Source organism: Rhea pennata, chromosome 1 (genome assembly GCF_028389875.1).
Source record: "Rhea pennata isolate bPtePen1 chromosome 1, bPtePen1.pri, whole genome shotgun sequence".
Classification (NCBI taxonomy): Eukaryota; Metazoa; Chordata; class Aves; order Rheiformes; family Rheidae; genus Rhea; species Rhea pennata.
Window position 1 is genome coordinate 197,559,620 of NC_084663.1, and position 19,164 is coordinate 197,578,783.

General features: G+C 34.6%; 1 protein-coding gene across 11 annotated transcripts in view; it reads left to right on the forward strand.

Annotated features, from left to right (window-relative positions):
• PSPC1 (paraspeckle component 1) overlaps nt 1-19,164 on the forward strand; it is a 63,774-nt gene that overhangs the window by 13,425 nt on the left and 31,185 nt on the right. Inside the window, exons 7-8 of one of the 11 annotated variants that reach the window (XR_009957327.1) lie at nt 2,320-2,393; nt 6,138-6,154. The exons of 5 other annotated variants lie outside the window; for them this stretch is intronic. Coding sequence is in view for 3 of the 6 variants with exons in the window: in XM_062567235.1 (XP_062423219.1) it covers nt 41-64 (24 nt within the window). In the remaining 3 variants the exon portion in view is untranslated. Of the gene's footprint in view, nt 1-40; nt 454-2,319; nt 2,636-3,372; nt 3,459-6,137; nt 6,381-19,164 lie in introns of those variants that run through there. 5 more of the 11 variants (XR_009957326.1, XR_009957322.1, XM_062567236.1 and 2 more) reach the window with 5 other exon arrangements.

Consider the following 19,164-nt stretch of genomic DNA (forward strand, 5'->3'; position numbering starts at 1 on the left):
TTTGGCCTCTGTTGTTTAATTTCTACACTATTTATATTAGTATTTAGGTCTCTTCTGCCTCTGAAGACTCATCCTGAAGAACTAGCAAAATGGTGGTATCAGAGGAGTCAGCTTCTAAATTTTCATGTTGATCTATTTTGGTGTAAAGGGTATGATTTTTTTTCCCCCTTAATAATCAAAGCAATTAAATTGACGTAACATGTATTTCAGATGCTTCAGTAGAAAGGGTACATTTTACTATTAAATCTGTTTTTAAGGAGGAAAGGATAATAAGACACACAAGACTTTTAAATACTATTGTAATAACTATAGCTATAGTAGGGAATTTTGCTCCGTTTTAGAAGTACAGCTTCATGCATGAAAGAAACCAACAGATTTTGCTTTAATTATCAGCTACTTTCTGATTGTTCTGTGGAACAAATACCTATTTTACGTTTTGTACCATTACATGTTCTGTAGGATTGAGAAAAATATAGTATGTGTGTTCTGAGACATCCTAATAAAAGTTAGAAAATAAAAGATTTCCTGTTCTTGACAGGAATTATTTTCTACTGCCCTATGTCTCTTAGAGTTTGTAGTAAAGATAAGTAGGGGGCAGAAGTTTTCTTTTGAGATGTTAACACCTGCTGTCAGTTGTTATTGCTGGTTGTACTTGAGAAGCTTGCAATACAAAAGTCAAATCGTTTACTTCCATATGGGCTTACACTCTGAAAAAACAAAACTGTTTGGAGCTTGTGTTTTCTTTGGAGTGATGAGGATCAAGAAATAAAAGCTCGTAGTGCCTGTTAGTACACACCAGCATATTAATACATTGTAAGTAGTATTTTCTGAGATAATGTCTTAACAATTGTCTGGTGTAATTTAGAAATACAGTTTGCTGATTGTGACTTCTCTAGTACCAAATTTGAAACTTCAGTTCATTTTAATATCTTAACACGCTATCTTTTGAGTTGGCCAAACTTCCTGACCATGTGAAGGGTGTGTGAAAATTATCCTTTGGCTAGGAGCCGTGAGAGCCATGCTACTCACTTCAGAGAGCTGTAAGGAAAGGAAGCTGAGGAGCCAACCTGTAGGGATGAGATGAGAGGAGCTCTCTTAAATTCTATTGCTCTGTTACAAGATATTGATGGCCTATCCTGCCAGGCTACCCTGCTTGGGTGCTTGGAAAACTATATAATATTGGTCATGGCACCTTTTAGTGGTTTACTTCTTGCAGCTGTCTGATGTAAGGTTACTTAGGTTGCTTGAACTGCTTGCCACAATTTGACGATCCTGGTACTTAGCTACGAAGTTATATTCCTAAGGCTGTGTGAGTAGACAGTGTTTATACTGTTGTGCTGGACATGACAAAAATGTATTGTAAGAGGGGATTAAGAGCAGTTCCAAATGGAAAGCACTTCAATCATTATGCATAATTTTTGACTTCTATATGATGAAATTTGGGTGGGGGGGGAAGGTAATAGTGGAAGATTTTGGAATGATTTGGAAGAGCTTAAATAGCTTTCCTACCAAATTGCATTATTGGAATTTTGTGTTCACCTGCAACTAACAATACACTGCAAGAATATATAGATGCAGATGTGTAGTGACAACCATACCAGAACTGGTAAAGTTATATATGAGAATATATAGTATAGCTGTTACTGGATTTTTTTAATGTTAGGTGAATTTGAAATGGTATATGCAACAATTTAAACGATCTATTCTTTCTAGTCTTCTCAAGGATTTTTAGTATACTGGTCATGTGTTGACTTCTGTTTTAATATCTTCTGCACTTTAAAAGAGGAAGAATTAAAAATGGAAGTGGTATATTTCCTTTTTTAGCAACAATTTCTAATAAGGGCAGCTATGAAACTTAAGCATGGCGTATAATTTTTTAAGCGTTCATTATAATGTGTTTAGATAACTGTACTTAAGTTGTAATATGTGATTGGAAGTTTGAAAACATCATTATGTTTTAGAGCAGACTAGAAATGTGAACCATTTCTGGAAGCATCTAATTTTCAGTTTAGTACAACTTTTTTTACACAATTAAAAATTTTCATTTATTATTACTAATATTTGTTTACTGCAAAGCTTCCATCTGTCAGTTTGTTCTAGTCTCAGATTACAGTGAAAAAAGTTATTTCTCTATTTTAAAAGTTTAAGCCTTGCCTCTGCTAAAACTGTGCTTTATGATAGTAATGGCTAGTTTTTACCATGTCAGGACTTGGTATGATCTTAATTTTGGATAATACCTGTAATTGTTTTATACTCTTCTGCAAATCATGTATGTAGAAAGAAAATAATTGTCTAATACTTGTTTTTGTTTCTTAAAAGCTTTGAAAACTAAGCTTCCTTCACTTATATCCTATCCCTTTTTTACTGTTCAATGTAAAAGGAGGACATAAATGGTAAGTGCAGTGCCAACCCAAATTAGAACCCCAGGCTTCCATGTTTAAGTTCCTTCCTGTATCTTTTTCTTTACCTGTTAAAACTTTGATATTTTGGTATGACTTCTTTTGAGAAATTTCATTCAAATTTACAAAGAAAAACAAATCCTAGTAGGCACATTTGAATCAGTTACTAGTTTTTCTTGTAGTCACAGTTGGCAAAAATGTTTACTATGTAAGGAATTTCTTTTGCTAAAGCTATTTTTGAAGATCTTGTTCATGGTGATGCTGCATATTTAAAAAATTTGATTGTACTGATGCTAATCTAATGGGCAGACTAGTGATACTCAAACAATTTATTTTGCTGATTGTGTGATCTCTAGTAGATAGAGCATTCTTGTTGAACTTCCTCATATTGCTCAGAGTTTTCCGTGTTTTCTAAAGGTTGATTAGTTAAAATCTGCTTGTATAGCTCAATATTCCAATTCCAAGTTAGCTTACTAAGGAAACTTTTTTTCCTGTAATGTTTTGATAATTATAATTTTGCATACACAGTTTTTTGCTAAAAGAGAAACTTAGTGATTCCAAGCAATATTATATTTCTCAGTGACACAAGTAGCTTTTTAACCAAAAATACAATACTCTTAAGTGCTAGTAATATATGAACTATTTAAACTGTACGATGATCAGTAGCCAGTTGCTTACACAGATTTACAGTTTTAATTTTGAATCTGTTTTTTTTTTTTACTAAATTATTCCAGTATACAGGAATTATTTTTTGATTCTTGTAAGGGTTTAGGAGGGTGAAAAGTGTATGGTTTGGATTTAGTGGTGTTAAAATTGTTTTTGTTTGTCTACAAAATAAATCAAAATAAGCAGGAATTGTATTTTTGGAGTTTTATGATGCACAGTTTTATTTCTGGAGAACACTAAAATAGGTGGGTACTGTACTAAATTAAAATAATATTGTAACTGTTGTTTTATGATATTTCCTTTACAGATCTTACTGGTGATTTAAAAAAGGAATAAGTCTTTTGGTCTCTTCTCCACCCCCCCCCCACCCCAGTTCACCAAAAGAATACTGTCTGCTTTTTCAAATATAATTTGAAACTGTGAGGAAATGTTTCTCAAGAGTTCATGAGTTTATACTTCTGAATGATTTCTGTTCATTCAAGTTATACTATCTCTTAAGTACATTCACATTTCTTTTATCTCTTAATATTTAAAAAAATAAATAAATACCTCTATTTTCTTAAATAAAACTCCACTATTCAGATATGTTGCATAAGCATCAGTGTAAGGTGGCAGCTGCTAAAGCAGTGGAGATTGCTTGAACAACAGAGATGATAGTGGACTCAAAGGAAAAGCTGAAGTCAGATAGGGGCATAGAAGTTTGAAAAACAAGACAAACCCAAAACAACATTGAAGCCTTCATAATTTTCTAGTATTGTTGAAGCTATTTGGGAGAAACCCCCTCAAACTTAGTCTTTGTTCTGTGATTTTTCTGTCCTTTGGAGGAGGAGTTTATAAATGTAACTTCCCCTTTCTTTACTATTTTGAGCCTTTTGAGGCATATCTCATCTCTTGTACATTCAAGTACAATGGATTAAGTAGTGAATATTTTTTGAAAAGAGGGTTGATTATATTTCCTTAGACTTTTGTAGTTCAGAGATCCATTTTTGCACTTCCTGAATCTTAACTGAGTAGAACTGTCTTAGAGTTTTGATTCGATTAAGCTCTAAAAGCCCCTGTTATAAAATAACTTAAAATTCTCACTGAATGCCCTATTCTTTCTTACCTTGTTCGAAGCAGTTAAGGAAATTTCCAGTAATAAATTAATTAAAAATCTCCAAAGATCTTTTTAAATTTAACCTGTTTTCAACTACTAATAAATTGTAGTTATTTTCTTTATCTTGACAGCCCAGTGTACTTAATGAAGCTGATTGCAGTGTAATCTTTGAGGCTGTATGAATATAATCTGTGTTCCATAAGACTGCTATGAACGAGCTGCCTTATAAAAGCTCTTTTGAAGACTTTGACTGGGAAAGGTGAATTGCCTAGTTATTGCAATCTAGTGTAGATATTTGTGGAAAAAATAAGTAGTTAATGTTTGGCACCCTAAAAGACTTCAAAGACTTAAAAAACCTTAAAAGATTACTTAAAGTAAAAGTAGCTTGGAGAAAGGCAATTCATTAAGTGTAGAGTTTAAAAACAAACAAAAAACCAAACAAAAAACCACAAAAAACCAAACAAAAAAACCAGAAGAACTCACAAAACGTTCCTGTTTTCCTCCAGTGTGTGTACTTCAGTGATATTCTTCCTGTTCAAAAACCAGCACAGGTTAGGAGATTATATGTGGGCAGTTTTGTGTTTTTATGTGTCATCTTGATTTTGGCAGTATCATTGTTTTTTATTTTTGCAGATTTCTGTGACACATATTGCTAGGCAGATGCTTAAATCTTGATCTTGCATTTCTTTTACAATACTTGAGTTGGTGTCTTAGACAAAAATTATAATAATTTTAAAAGCTTTAAAATAGTCCCATTGTATTTTCAGGAACTAAATAAAGTAGTCTTGAGACCTACCAGCGTAAGAAAGGCTGGAAATAACTAAGCTGTCATACATGCTTATCGTATTAAAAGACATTGGATGAAAATCATCTTTAGCCATCTCTCTATAAAATATTATATGTGATGTGTACATTTTGCATATCAAAGCTATTTGTGAAATCGTAAGTTACTGGAAATAATCAGCATTTGTGTTACGACTATTTTAAGATGGTCCATAATTTACTTCCTAGATTGTTTTGATGTGTAGGAAGGATGATACAAATTTTTCAGCAAAGGGACAAATAGTCATTACAGTATTACCTTCATTTCTAACTTTATATTTTAGTATTAGTAAACTGTGAATATTTAGAATAAAGTGACTAAGCTTTCCTTATTTTAAGTCATAATATAGATATTTGGGAAACACTGTAAAATTTTTACTTTTTAATTCTGATGCAGTCAAATTTTAATGTTTGCATGAATTCAGAATTCATGGTTTCTTTATATGAAATTGCAAACAGAGTAAGAGACCACTTGTAAATAATTTTTGTGCGAGATACACATAAATCTACTGTGAATTCAGGTGTTGCAGGACTATGAAGCATTCTCTGCTTTGTTCTGTTTCACAATAATTGATTCTTGCACGTGTTTTTTAGATGGTCTGGTTTTGTTTATAAATTTTCTTTCAGTAAGACTGATGATTCAAGAAATTAAAAGAATATGACTGAAGCTATTTCTATACAATGGCAAAATTACCATCAGCCCTTGTCAGCCTTAGTGTATTTCATGAGGCCTCAAATACAGGAAATGACGTTTTTGTTGAATTACTTACTGAAAGACTTCAAGCGCATTTGGTGTACTTGTTTATTGAATGCTCTGTTTGTTTACTTAGTTTCTCCTGCTTTACTGGTTTTATAGATGCAGATGAAAGTTTTGTTACCCGTTAAAGAGCAGATTTAATTTGACTGTAGTTCCTTTCCATATATTTAAGTAACTTCTGAGTATTGTTATAGCTGGCAAGCTAAAAACTAACCACCTAACTTAATCAAACTGCCAAAGATAGTTTTTCATTTTTTTTCTCTTCTCACAAATAAGAATGAGGCTTTTATAAATAAATGAGAAATGTTAAAGTAACTGTTGTGATAAATGCTCTGTATCTTTTGAAGAAACTAAAAATGAATATTTGCCCTAATCATTTTCATTTTTTTTTCCTCAGCTACTGGAATTAAAGTTTGACTTGGAATTTGTATATGTATTTACCCAGGCTAAGAAGAGATTAACTTTCAGTCCTAGATGTTGTCTGCTTGGTACTTATTTTGGACTGGTCTGCCTATCCTGAAGCCTGAGATCTTTCTTGGTGGCCTTGAGAGTTGCAGCCAAGATAAGCTCCTGTACTTAGAAAAGGTTACTGTTCTTCAAAGGGTCCTTTTCTTAAGATAAAACACCCAAAGAGTGATAAGTGAGTCCAAGTCCATAGATACAATATTTCTTTTTTTTTTTGCTGTGAGGAATTCTGTCAGTAGATCTGATTGAATTTCTGAGTGTGAGGAGATCTTATTTTTACATTTCTTTTGAGATGCAGCACCTTTTGAGTAGATTTTTATTCCTTAGTGTGAGCAGTAAGCTTTTGACTGTTTGGATCAGGCTGTAATGCTTTACACCAGTAGTTTGAAGTACGAAATTTTTAACATTGGAAATTTGGTAAACTTTGGGACCTAGAAATGAGCTTGTCTTAATGCAACTGTGTCTTTTGATACTAGGCTCAGTGCTATTCCTTTATTAAAATATTTGAAGTTTTTCTTGTAAATCTTTGAGAAGTCTCATTTGTATAGTGCTGTAGTCATCGAGTAGATTTATCTGATTACCAGAGCTGCTACTGTTTTGAATTATTAAATCTTCCATGAGCATAAGGAATTTAATTTCGACAGGTTTGTCTCCCACTGAGAATTTTGTTAGGTTTCATTTTAATTTTTCAAAGTTTGGGGGTTATCGTTAGATTAATTAGCTTTTTTTTTTTTTTTTTTTTTTTTTTTTTTTTTTTTTTTTTTTTTTTTTTTTTTTTTTTTTTTTTTTTTAAGTGATTTGGTTGAGGGGAGTGTTTGGGACAAGTTTCTGTACAGCTTTTTCTGTAATTGTTTAAATGTGGAGCTTGATGGCTTGGCTGATGGAAACAGATTTTTAAAGGAGTGAACTAAATTCATTAAAGGTTAGAAGTTTTTTTAACTATTAAGATTTCCCACAATGGCAAAGAACTTACTAATCTGTGTGAGATGAAAAGAGTTACTTGTATTACCATGACTGGATCGCATTGCTTTTACAATAGTGTTGCTGAATGCAATTTTGTTGATTGTTCTGTTAATGGGAAATCCTAGGGCTGTTAGCCACTGAGCATCCCTTCTAAATGTGTTCATACAAAAGATCTACTGACAAGGACAATCTAAGGTCAAAATTACATTCTTCAAGCCTTTTTTCTCTTTCGTATGGGCTGTTGAAGTTTTTATAAAAAGTTTGTTCATTTGATTTACTTTATTTCCCCTCTCCCTCCCCCTTTGTTGTTGTTCTGAATTATTTAACGTTTGTTTATCTTTATGTGAACTTGTTTGTTTTTAGGTAAGAATCAGCAGCTCTTGTTTGTTCCTATTGCATTCTGATTCCCGTTGTGTCCCTAACATGATTCTGACCTTTGGGTTTATGGCACCTATATATAAAACATGGTGATTTTTTTTCTTTTTTTCTTTTTTTTTCCATTAAACATCTTCTGATTGAAGCAGATACTGTAGCTGAAGAGTTACTACATATGGGTTTGAAACATGAGATTTAAGTAGAAACCAATGTTTTTCTTATTCCATTTGGATTTGTTCAAATGACCAGCTGCTTAAAGGTTTGGTTAAAAATACTAAAATCTGCCTGATACATTGCCTTTGATTTTTCTGAATCAGAACTGTTTTATTCAAATGATAGTGACTTTATTCCTTTAAAGACTACTTAATCTCTCTGTTGTTTCATAGTAAATTGTCTCCAGATTTTATAATAGTGCTGACTGGAAAACTATGGAGCAGTGGGACTGAATGTCATTTTCATGCATGAAAGCTTCATTGGTGCTCCATTTTCCTATATTCTGTATTTCTAAGTACTGTATACGTGGTTTGGCTGAATTATGTTAGGGAACTACCTAAACATTGAACCATTCTGATCTTAAACAACATTGGTAACTTGCATATAAAAGACTGGATATATTTATGTTAGAAGTTTCTTCTGCGGGATCTTTGTTTAGTGGTGAGAATGCACCTCCATCTTCATTTGAAAGTTTGGCTTTCAGTTCTCTTTTGGCTAGCACCTGCATATTCTAACCAGTTGGTAACTCAGGTCAGTTACAGAATAGCAACTACAATGGGACTTGATCTTTTTTAGTTGTTGCAATTTAATATACATAGTATCTTCTTGGTAGCCCCCCCCCCCCCCCCCCCCCAAAAAAAAAAAATCCAGAAAATAGTTATATTTAGTTTATTGTCATTTTAAGTAGTGCTGCTGTTATAGTAATTTAAGTTCATTTAGCAATATTGTTATACTTAATGTTCCATTTAAGAAGTAGTTGCACTTTTACATAAATGCATACCTTATGATAAAAGTGTACTCTTCTTTGGCTTCCAAGTAAACATTGATGTCTTGTCTGCTTCATCTCAGACTTGATTCTGAAGTTGAAGATAACTGTCTTTTTGAAACATATTGTGTTCATTCTGTTAGTTTGAATATTTGCTTTGACTTGTTTCATGTGCAAAAGATTCTATATATGCAAAATCTAAAATGTTGCATTGTTTTATAAAGCCAGATTTTTAGTTAAGTATTTTACTATATTTCTACATGATAGCTGGTATCGTTAGCCCATTTATTGTTACTGGTTACACAGCCTTTCAACTTATTACCCACCAAGGACTGAATTGTGGTGTATATTTTAAATGAAATGATTTGAACTTGTTCTTCTGAAAGTATGGTATCCTCTGTGCTTCCAAAGATGCATCATTTCTGCTTTGATATTTGAATATTCTCATGCCATTTCTTTAGCTAAAGTAAAATAGAATGACTCTAAGATGAGCTTCAACATAAAATCCTATAGTGTGCTTCTGAAAACGAGAATATATTGTGAATGTAATGTGACTATATTGTGAACTTGGAAATAACAGTGGACATTGATTTCAGAAAATAGTTTTACAGGTAAGTAGAGTTAAGTGTTTGAAATTGATTTTTCAATTGATGGAAAAAATACTTGCATAGTGTTCAGCTATTGGACTGCATTTAATTAGTTTTTCGTTACTGTCATTCATAAAATGAAGCTAATGTGGAATAGGAGACATGTTGGATCCATGGATCTTAAGCAGATCTTGACTCCTGGCAAACCAGGTTCATTGGCAGAATGTTTTAGTGAGCGAGTGACTATCAAGAGTTATTGTATAAATTTATTTTTTTCCCTATGATTTGCATATTTGTGAAACTGTTAATCTCTTCTAAGCATCTCTGCCCCCTGAAAAGTTTTAAAATTTAAGTATTTCCAAATTTTATTGGAGAAACAAATTTTATCTTTGTTGTAAGTGACAGTCAGAAGATCAAGTGGAAGTTTTGATTAGATTAAGTACCTCTAGTTGCTATCAAATAGTTAACAGTAGTGTGGTCTGAAAAAAATTCTGTCCTTGTAAAAAAACCTACTCTCAGCCCTTGATCCGCATAGCCATAGACAGTAAAGGGATTTAGCAATTTTTTTTTAGCTGAATGATGAGATGATGATTAAAACATGAAAGTAAAATGTTTGGATTTTATTCTAAGCTGCTGTTGATCATATGCAATTGTTCGGGGCCAGATTTTGCCATTGGTATGCAATAATTTTTGGGCTCATGGATAATATTTTCTGCAGGTTGTAAGAAAATGAAGAACTACAGTTAATTCACCTTTTTATTGAGTTTTATTCTGTGATGCTTTATACGAGGGGAAATGAGAAATGACAAGAAAACCTCAGAAATTAATTATATCTTAAGGCAGTACTTTAAACAATATTTCTCAAAATGTAGAGAAGCGCCAAATAACTACAAGACTAAAAATAACATTTCAGAAAAGACAAATATGAATAGAGAACAAAGTTCTATATTCAACAAAGAATTTTGTACCTATGAATCGTTGCTAATCTTAGGCTATTTTATATTTTAGCAATTTTGCAGGTTGTCATTTTAATTTTTGGCCCACAGAATCAGTAAGGTTGGAATATCTCTAGAGAAGGAGACTCCACAACCTCTCTGGGCAACCTGCTCCAGTGCTCCGTCACTCTCACAGGGAAGAAATTCCCCCTCACGGTCAGGCGGAACTTCCTGTGCTTCAGTTACTGCCCATTGCCTCTTGTCCTGTCACACGGGACAACTGAAAAGAGTTTGTCCCCGTTCCCTTGACGCCCTCCCTTCAGGTACTGGTACACATTGATAAGATCCCCCCTCAGTCTTCTCTTCCCCAGCCTGAAGAGGCCCAGCTCTCGCAGCCGTTCCTCAGAGGGCAGGTGCTCCAGCCCTCTGATCGTCTTCGTAGCCCTACACTGGACTCTCTCCAGTAGCTCCATGTCTCTCCTGTACTGGGGAGCCCAGAACTGGACACAGGACTCGAGATGAGGCCTCAGCAGGGCTGAGTAGAGGGGCAGGATCACCTCCCTCCACCTGCTGGCAACACTCTTCCTAATGCACCCCAGGAGACCATTGGCCTTCTTGGCCACAAGGGCACATTGCTGCCTCATGAAACTTGTCATCCACCAGGATTCCCAGGTCCTTCTCTGCAGAGCTGCTCTCCAGCAGGTCAGCCCCCAGCTTGTACTGCTGCCTGGGGTTATTTTTCCCTAGGAGCAGGACTCTGCACTTGTCCTTCTTGAACCTCATGAGGTTCCTCTCTGCCCAGCTCTCCAGCCTGTCCAGGTCTCTCTGAAGGGCAGCACAGCCCTCTTGTGTGTGTCAGCCTCTCCTCCCAGCTTGGTATCATCATCAAACTTGCTGAGGAGGCACTCTGTCCCCTCATCCAGGTCATCCATGAATAAGTTGAACAGGATGGGATCTAGTACTAAGCCCTGAGGGATGCCACTAGCCGCAGACCTCCAGCTGGACTCCATGCCACTGATGATGCCCCTCTGAGCTCTGCCTTTCAGCCAGTTCTCAATCCACCTCCCTGTCCACTCGTCTAACCCACACTTCCTGAGCTTATCTAGGAGGATGTGATGGGAGACAGTGTCAAAAACCTTGCTGAAGTCAAGGGAGACAACGTCTACTGCTCTCCTCTCATTTACCCAGCCAATCATGTCATCAGAGAAGGCTATCAGATTGGTTAAGCAGGATTTCCCCTTAGTGAATCCATGCTGTCTGCTCCTGATCCCTTTTCCTCCATATGCCTGGAGATGACATCCAGGATGAGCTGTTCCATCACCTTTGCAGGGATGGAGGTGAGACTGACGGCCTAGAGTTGCCTGTGTCCTCCTTCTTGCCCTTCTTGAAGACTGGAGTGACATTGGCTTTCTTCCAGTCCTCAGGCACCTCTCCAGTACTCCAGGACCTTTCAAAGATGATGGAGAGCGGCCTGGCAACAACATCTGCCAGCTCCCTCAGTACCTGTGGGTGCATCCTATCTGGGCCCATGGATTTGTGGATGTCTGGCCTGCCCAGAAGGTCTCTAATCCTTTCCTCCTCAACCAAAGGAAAGTCTTCCCTTCAGACTTTCTCCCTCACATCCAGGCTGCAGGATTCCTGAGTGCTGCCCTTAGCAGTGAAGACTGAAGCAAAGAAGGCATTCAGTAATTCTGCCTTCTCTGTATCCCTTGTCACCAGGGCCCCCACCCCATTCAGTAGCAGGCCCACATTTTCCCTAGTCCTCCTCTTGCTGCTGATGTACTTGAAGAAGCCCTTCCTGTTGTCCTTGACATGCGTTGCCAGACTCAATTCCAAACAGGCCTTAGCCTTCCTCACCGCATCTCTACATGCTCTGACTGCATTCCTATAATTCTCCCAAGTAGCCTGTGCCCTCTTCCACAGTCTGTGTATTTTCTTCTTCTATCTGAATTTGGCCAAGAGCTCCTTAAACCATTTTCAAAGTGTGAGTTTTGTGAGTAATGAAGGTGCAATAGCCATGAAAATTTTTCATCTCTCTGTATCTGTATAGATGTATTTCGCATAGAATTACTTTCTTCATGTCTGATAAAATGTCTAAAGAAAGCATATGAGTTTTTGCACTAAAAATGAATTTTTGGTGGTTTTCTTAATGTTAGATTTCAGATGCCAAGATTTGTTTCTGAGGTCACTAGAAAAAGACATTTAGAAACGTCTGTTATAGGTGTATATAAAAAACTTCTGTAGTAGCCATGACAACTCTTTAATATTGGAGATAAAGGAATATTTCTGCATGTTCATCAGTGATTGAATTCTCAGTTGTCTCTATGATAAAGATTTTCCAAGTGCCGATTCATGAACATTTTACAAGAAAATTTTTTCTGGCTTTCTGGCTATGTTTTCTGTTCACTTGCTCTGAGATTAAAAAAAAGTGATGACTGTATGTGCTTTTTTCTATTTTGAAGTTTACTTGTCTTTTCTAATTTATTTGCCATATTTCATATGCTTCAAAAATGTGGCTGTACTTTGCTTTTCACAAGGCAACAGTGAAAAAATTTTCCCATTGCGTAACAGCACAGGTATTCTGGTCTGCTTTCGTAATTTAGGTTCTAACCCTTCTTTAGTACTTAACGTAAAATTTCTAAAAGGTCATTTGTTGAGAGTTACTTTAATAATTCACTGACAGTAACTCTTCGTTACAAATAGGTTTCACTTTAAGGTATTAGCTATTTTCAGTTCACTATTGAAAGAATTTCAGCTAGCTTTTAAGTTGTCATCTTGAGTCTTATTTTTCTATAAGATTCTTTAATTTTCTGTGGTCTGATTGTGAAGCAGTAGCTGAAAAACACTTCGAGATTGGAACAAGCCCAGTGTTCCCAAAATAGGGAATTTGATTCCAGAATAGCAGTGGTGTTTAGGAGTCTGTACTGTCATGAAAAACAAATTATTTCCTCTTTCGCTGGTATTTCAGTCCACATTTTGTGTAAAGTAATTATCTCTCTCATCTATTTTTCCTTTTTGATTATTAAAGAAAAATTATGTACTCATGTTCTGCCAGCTGTAACTGGCTCTCTTGTAGATACAATGAACTAGAATATTTTGGATTTAAAAAGATTCAAATAAGAGAAAGAGGGATGTGTGAATTAAAAATCTGATGAACTAGGGATTCTTAGACATTACAAAGAAGATGAAAGAGCATGTGGACTACTGTCTCTTATAAACAGAAAAGTTATATTTGGAAAGTATTTATTTTTTCTGGGCCAAGACACGAGAAGAGCAAGTATGCTGTATTAATAAACTTAGCTGTTCTGTATTAGATTAGATTTTTATGACAACTTAAAATCCTACAAGTCATATTAAAGCTAGTCTTTTTTTTTTTTTTTTTTTTTTTTTTTTTTTTTTAAGATGGCTTACAGCAGTATCTTTGAGGTAATAGCTCTATAAGGATTGTTCATTCTTGAGTATTTTCTTTATTTCTAATCAGATTGCATTAATAAGACTTTAGCTGCTACAGATGACTAACTTTGAGTGTTAGCTATTTAGTTAGTGAAGTTGTGCAATTGAGTAGTGTCCTATTCAGTTTTTTGTTAATTCTTTATAAAATTTACTAGTATGTTACAAGGCATGTTAAGACTGACATTTTTAATATGATACAGTATTAGTTGTCTTACATGTTACTAACACAAACTTAATTTTCTTTTGCAATCTCTTTCTAATGAACAGCTTTACAATACAGTCTGTTTTAAGTGAAATGATTCTGTGTATGTTTTTAAGGAATAGCTTCAGCCTGAAGAAGAGTTGTTTTTTGGCCTATGTTAACTCCTTTTGTCTTTTCTGTGGGATTTAGATGTTGAGGTCTTCTCTTAGCAACAGAGGACTCTACAAAAGGTGTAGATGGGAAGTGAGGGAAGATTTCACAAAAGTTGAAGACCTTTCTTGTTTGATTGTCCTTTGCTTTTTGTTTGGCTAAGACATGCAACATTGAAATTTTTCATAAATGAAGGCTTAGTTAGGGAATAAAATGTAAAAATGAAAAAACAAACAAAAAAAACCCCACACCAAAACAGGAATTAGTTGTTTAAATTGGCACTATTTTTTAAATAAATTGCCCAATTTTAATAATTACTTTACTTTAGAATATTATTGAAATGATGGGATTATTTATGTAAGAAATGCACTGAATTAATTATGATTTCTCTTATAGAAAAATTATTTTTAGTCAACAGCTATAATTACTATTGTAACTATAACTAGGAATGCTTTTCTGATAAATGCTAAAAGCATCTCTGTATGTGTAGACATATAAATACAAATAGTGTGTATATATTTATATATATTTATAAAATTTATAGTATACACACATGATATATATTTATATATAAAAACATACTGGAATATATATCTATTTACTACAATGCATATTACTGTTTTTGTTGATTAGGTTCTTATAATTTTGGTATTTTTAGCAGTGTAGTATCAATGAGTCAGCTTCATCAATTCTATTCATAACTCGAATCATCAAGGAGGAAATTGGCTTAAACTATCTGCTGTAGCCTCGTTAGAATGTTTTTCTCAAAGACCAAGTCCTATTGACAACTTATTAAACCTAAAGAAAATTCTTGTATTCTTCCTACATGAAAACAGGACTGTATAGCTTCACATATATTGTAGCAGTTCCGTAATTCAATGTGTTTGCATACTTAATTTTGTACGATAAAGGAGAACTATTTTTTTTTTCAAACTCCTGTATGGAAACAGTCATTTGGTTCACAAATTGTAGAGTAGCTTAGGTTGGAAGGGATTTTGGTAATCAACTAGTACAGCTCTCAACTTGGAGAGGCTAGCTCTGGCTTTAGGTCAGGTTGCTCAGGGTGAGGCATAGAAATCTTGCATGTTGGAATTACATCAATATTTTTAATTTACAGCTTTTTAAAGTTACTGCCTCTGGGATAAATTGGAACTATTTTTGGTTACTGTAGCTTTAGAGATACACATACGGGTCCTAATCTATGAGTAAAGCTGAGGGTGAAAGGATTTTTTTACTTTAATGTTTACCTTACCAGTTATTCTAACAGTTTCAGTGATTAATATCTTTAAAATGTAGCCCTCTTTCAGTAAGTTATGATTTTGTGTAAAGCAGTAACTGATAGTTATTAATTCTATTCTGTCAGTCCATGATGGAAAGGATTAAAGAAAGCTATGCCAAAATTAGTTATGCTTCCTACAAAGACCTTTGAAAATAGTTTTTCTTACCTAGAAAGACTTAATGAAGTAAACTAGTCTTAGAAGAAAATTATACATTTTAGTAAGAGGTACAGAAATGTCTTACATATTCTGTCAAATAAGAAGTTTGCTAGAGAGCAAGTTCAGGTGGCACATAATGAAAACAGATAAGAAAATGAGTAGCGAATTCATATTTTGTGGTGAACACGACTTTGATAACTGTGCTTATTTATGAAGTTACTGTTTTTTAATGCATGAATTTGAGTTGATACAGGAAATGCTGTGTTCAATAAAGCTTTTTTTGATGCTGTATCATATTATTTTGATCACCATTTCTTAGATGAAAGGTGAAGGATAGCCTTACGTGAATCAGGAATTGCATTCTTGGCCCCAGACACTTGAAGGGAGCTATGTGATCTGACTTCTGATATGAACAGATATTTAATAGTTCTGTTAATATCTTTTTCATGGTTTAAGTTATTCAGTGATACATATTCCATTTCATATAACGTTTTTGTCAGCTTTGTTATGATGAATGCTGTGTCATTTGGAGAGAAGGTTTTACATTTCTTTGGAGTGCTGAAATTACAAGGCATGTTCCCGGGGGGGGGGGGGGAAAGTAACGTCAGTTTGTCAAAACAATGACAGTAATGTCAATTAAAGAAAAAAAAAGTCAGTTTTGTAACTACTTATGTTTTCATTTTCAATGTGAAAGAGGAATGGCATCTGATGAAAGCTCTCCTGCCTCTCATCCAGGTTCCTTTTCAAAACTGCTAAATTTCATGATGTTATGGAGAGTGGGATATAAGACTGTATTAATATTTTTTAAAAAAATAGAAGATTCATCCTGGCAGTTTTCTGTTTGCTTAGACTACTGATATCAATGGTGATTGAAGTGTAAGAACGTTGCTGTGCATGATACATATTGAGTGCTCAACAAATCTCGTTTACAATGCTTGTAAAAAAGGCAGAATCCAAAATATAAAATGTACAATGTGTATGTAATTTAAAAACTGGGAATGCTCTATATTTTCTTGTAGATACAGCTTCTGTGGTTGGCATTAAAGGAATTGAAAATGTGAGGAAATTCACTTATTTTTAATACGTACATCTAAAATAACTAGCAAGTACAACCCTATAGTTGCAATTGTATCAAATTCTCTAAATACAAATCATTCAGATGAATCAGACCCTTTTGAGGTTTGTTGGTAGTGAATTCTATCATTCTATCAGAATCATGCAAAAGAGAAGCCATTAGGAAATAACTTTTGAGTCGTTTGAAGAATTGTCCTGTGACAGTAGTGCCTGCTTTCCCTTGATCCTGTTGTTCTTTCTAGGGTTGCTTCCCTAAAGCTTGTATTACACTTTATTACACACCCTTTCTCCTTCATGTTTTACTTTCCCCCTGTAATGGTATATTATCCATTTTTCTTGTTCTCTTCCAATTTGAGAGACACTGTGCAACTTCAGAGGTTCTTACACCTCCCTACCTATTTCTCTAGTAACAGTTTAACCCTCCTCTCTCTAACTGCTCAATTTTAACTCCCTGTTATGAGTACTTTATGGGTGGCTTCAGAAAAAGGGCTGAAGCAGGCTACTACTCAAAAGAAGAATGGGCAATCATATACAAAAGAAGCCCTGAGAAAATGGTCTAGTTCTCATCATTCTGTTTCACAAAGAGTTTGAATGTCAAAGAAGGGAGCCTTCAGGTAGACCAGAGTATCAGCCAGCTGTGGCTTGGCAGCAGGAGCAAAGCAGTCTATTGGTATTTCCTTCTGGGTTGTATTTTAGACAAATGCCATAGAATGGTGGACTTAACTGCAGTGATTTGTTTATACACACATAGTAAAAAGTTGTCTAGGTCATGATTTGTGTGGGGTGGGACTGAGTTTTTGTCAACACTGGGCTCCTTCAAAAATGAGGTTTTGTAAATGATCTTGTCTAAATTTAGTTTTAGAGTTACCATGTAAAGTGTTTGTTTACGTTCATAATGTTTGCTGTCAGTTGATATTTGAAGCTAAGTATTTCCTCTGATAGGGGATTTATCTTATATGTGCTATTTCAGTGTTAATTTTATGGATGACTTTCTCCGTGCCAAAAATTCAGTAGAATGCTATAAATTGTGAAAATACAACAATAGGAAGAGATGTGTTGACAGATTAATAGACAGCAGAGATCATAAGTCATTTTAGTGGATCTTGAGTCTAAAGCTGAAACGTTGTTTACATGGTAATAAGTTAACACCAAAGGTGTAAATGCCAAGGGGCAAATACTTATTTTGGGTTTATTGTTACAAAGATTAAACCAGAGGGGAAAAGAAGTAAAATTGCTACAGTCCTCCATGCCTTCCTTACCCCTCTTTACCTCAACATTTGTTGTATTTACTGTTAACTTAAGACTTGTAGCATTTCTTGCGCTGAGAAATTAAGGGTATATTAAAGCTTACCAATGCTTCTATTTTTCAGAAAGAAGACTAGTTAAGTTCTAGTAATTAGTACAGTTCTGTAGCTCTATATTAATATTCTTTACCAGATTTCCTACTAAGCGCTGCCCTATGTAGCATATTTCATGTTACTGTGCAATAGAATCTGAGATGCTTAAATTTTTGTTTTGTGTTGCAAGAATTGGAAGTGTCCCAAATTAGATTATGGGTAGAAATTCAAAATCTGATACATTCAGTTGCAGCTAAAGAATCTGTTGTCTCTTTGTGGCTTCTCTGAGGTAATTTGTCTATACACACACACATGGTTGCATATCCACGTGATGGATATAAATAGGTAGCCATGGTGTCACTCTGCCATGCTGGGCTAAGGACTGGCATTAGCAATGAAATATTATGTTTTTTCCTTCTATTTCCTAATGTCAGGGCTGAGGTATAATAGCAGTTGTATTGAAACCAAGTTGTATACTGATTTTTGTGACTAACTAGCTGGTATCAGTTTATGAATATGATTGCCACTTGCAGGGATACTGATATTACTTAAATGCTTGTAGACATTGCTCTCAATAATTTGATAAAATTGCATGGTTCTGTAGGATATAAAGGTTTAAGGTTGGGTTATACAATGGAAAGAGGAGGTCCTTCTTAAGATGCTAATCAATTGACTTTCACAGCTGGACTGTAAAACATGGTTCTGTCTTTTAGTTATGAGCCCTAACTTTTTTTCTCTTCATTAAACAGCATTTCATCCAAAATGGTGTTTAACCATTAATTCTTATGTTAAATACACTTACTCTAGGATAATACAATTTACCAGAAATAAAACTGTTGACCCGAGAACCTTTTGTCATATAAGTTATGACAACTTCCTGTACCAGGATGTTTTTACAAAACTATTGACTCTCTTCTGTCAAGTATTGGTGATTGCTGCTTTAAATATGTGCAGGTAGAAGACTCAGATTTGTCATCCAAAACATGATTGAATGAAAAAGGACCTTTGTGCAACTGCAGAAATACTGTGAATGCATTTTGCTGTGGTTAATATTTCAGTTTAAAAGTTGCTTTTAGCAAGACTGGTTCGGTTGCTCAGGATAATGGAATTTGTTTCAAAGGGCGTCTGAATTTATACTCGTAAATTGTAAGTGGAATGGTTTTCTGAAATTCAGGTAATTTTTTTCTTTTCACATATGCTTATTGTCAAGATGCATGTGTGTTCACTCAAGGGTGGAATATACTTTGGCATTCTTGTAGGAGAGTCTTAGTGAAAAATGTTACTTGTTTTTTGGTACAAAATTGATTGTTTTTCATTTTGAACTATGAAATTCTATTTCATTCTCTTGATGTAAGCAGTAATATTAAATTGTCTAGAATTTTAATTGTCTGTGATAGGTATACTTTTTTTCTCCTCTAAATGATTTTTGCCACTCTGGTTCTGCTTTTAGTTTTGAGTATTATTTTGT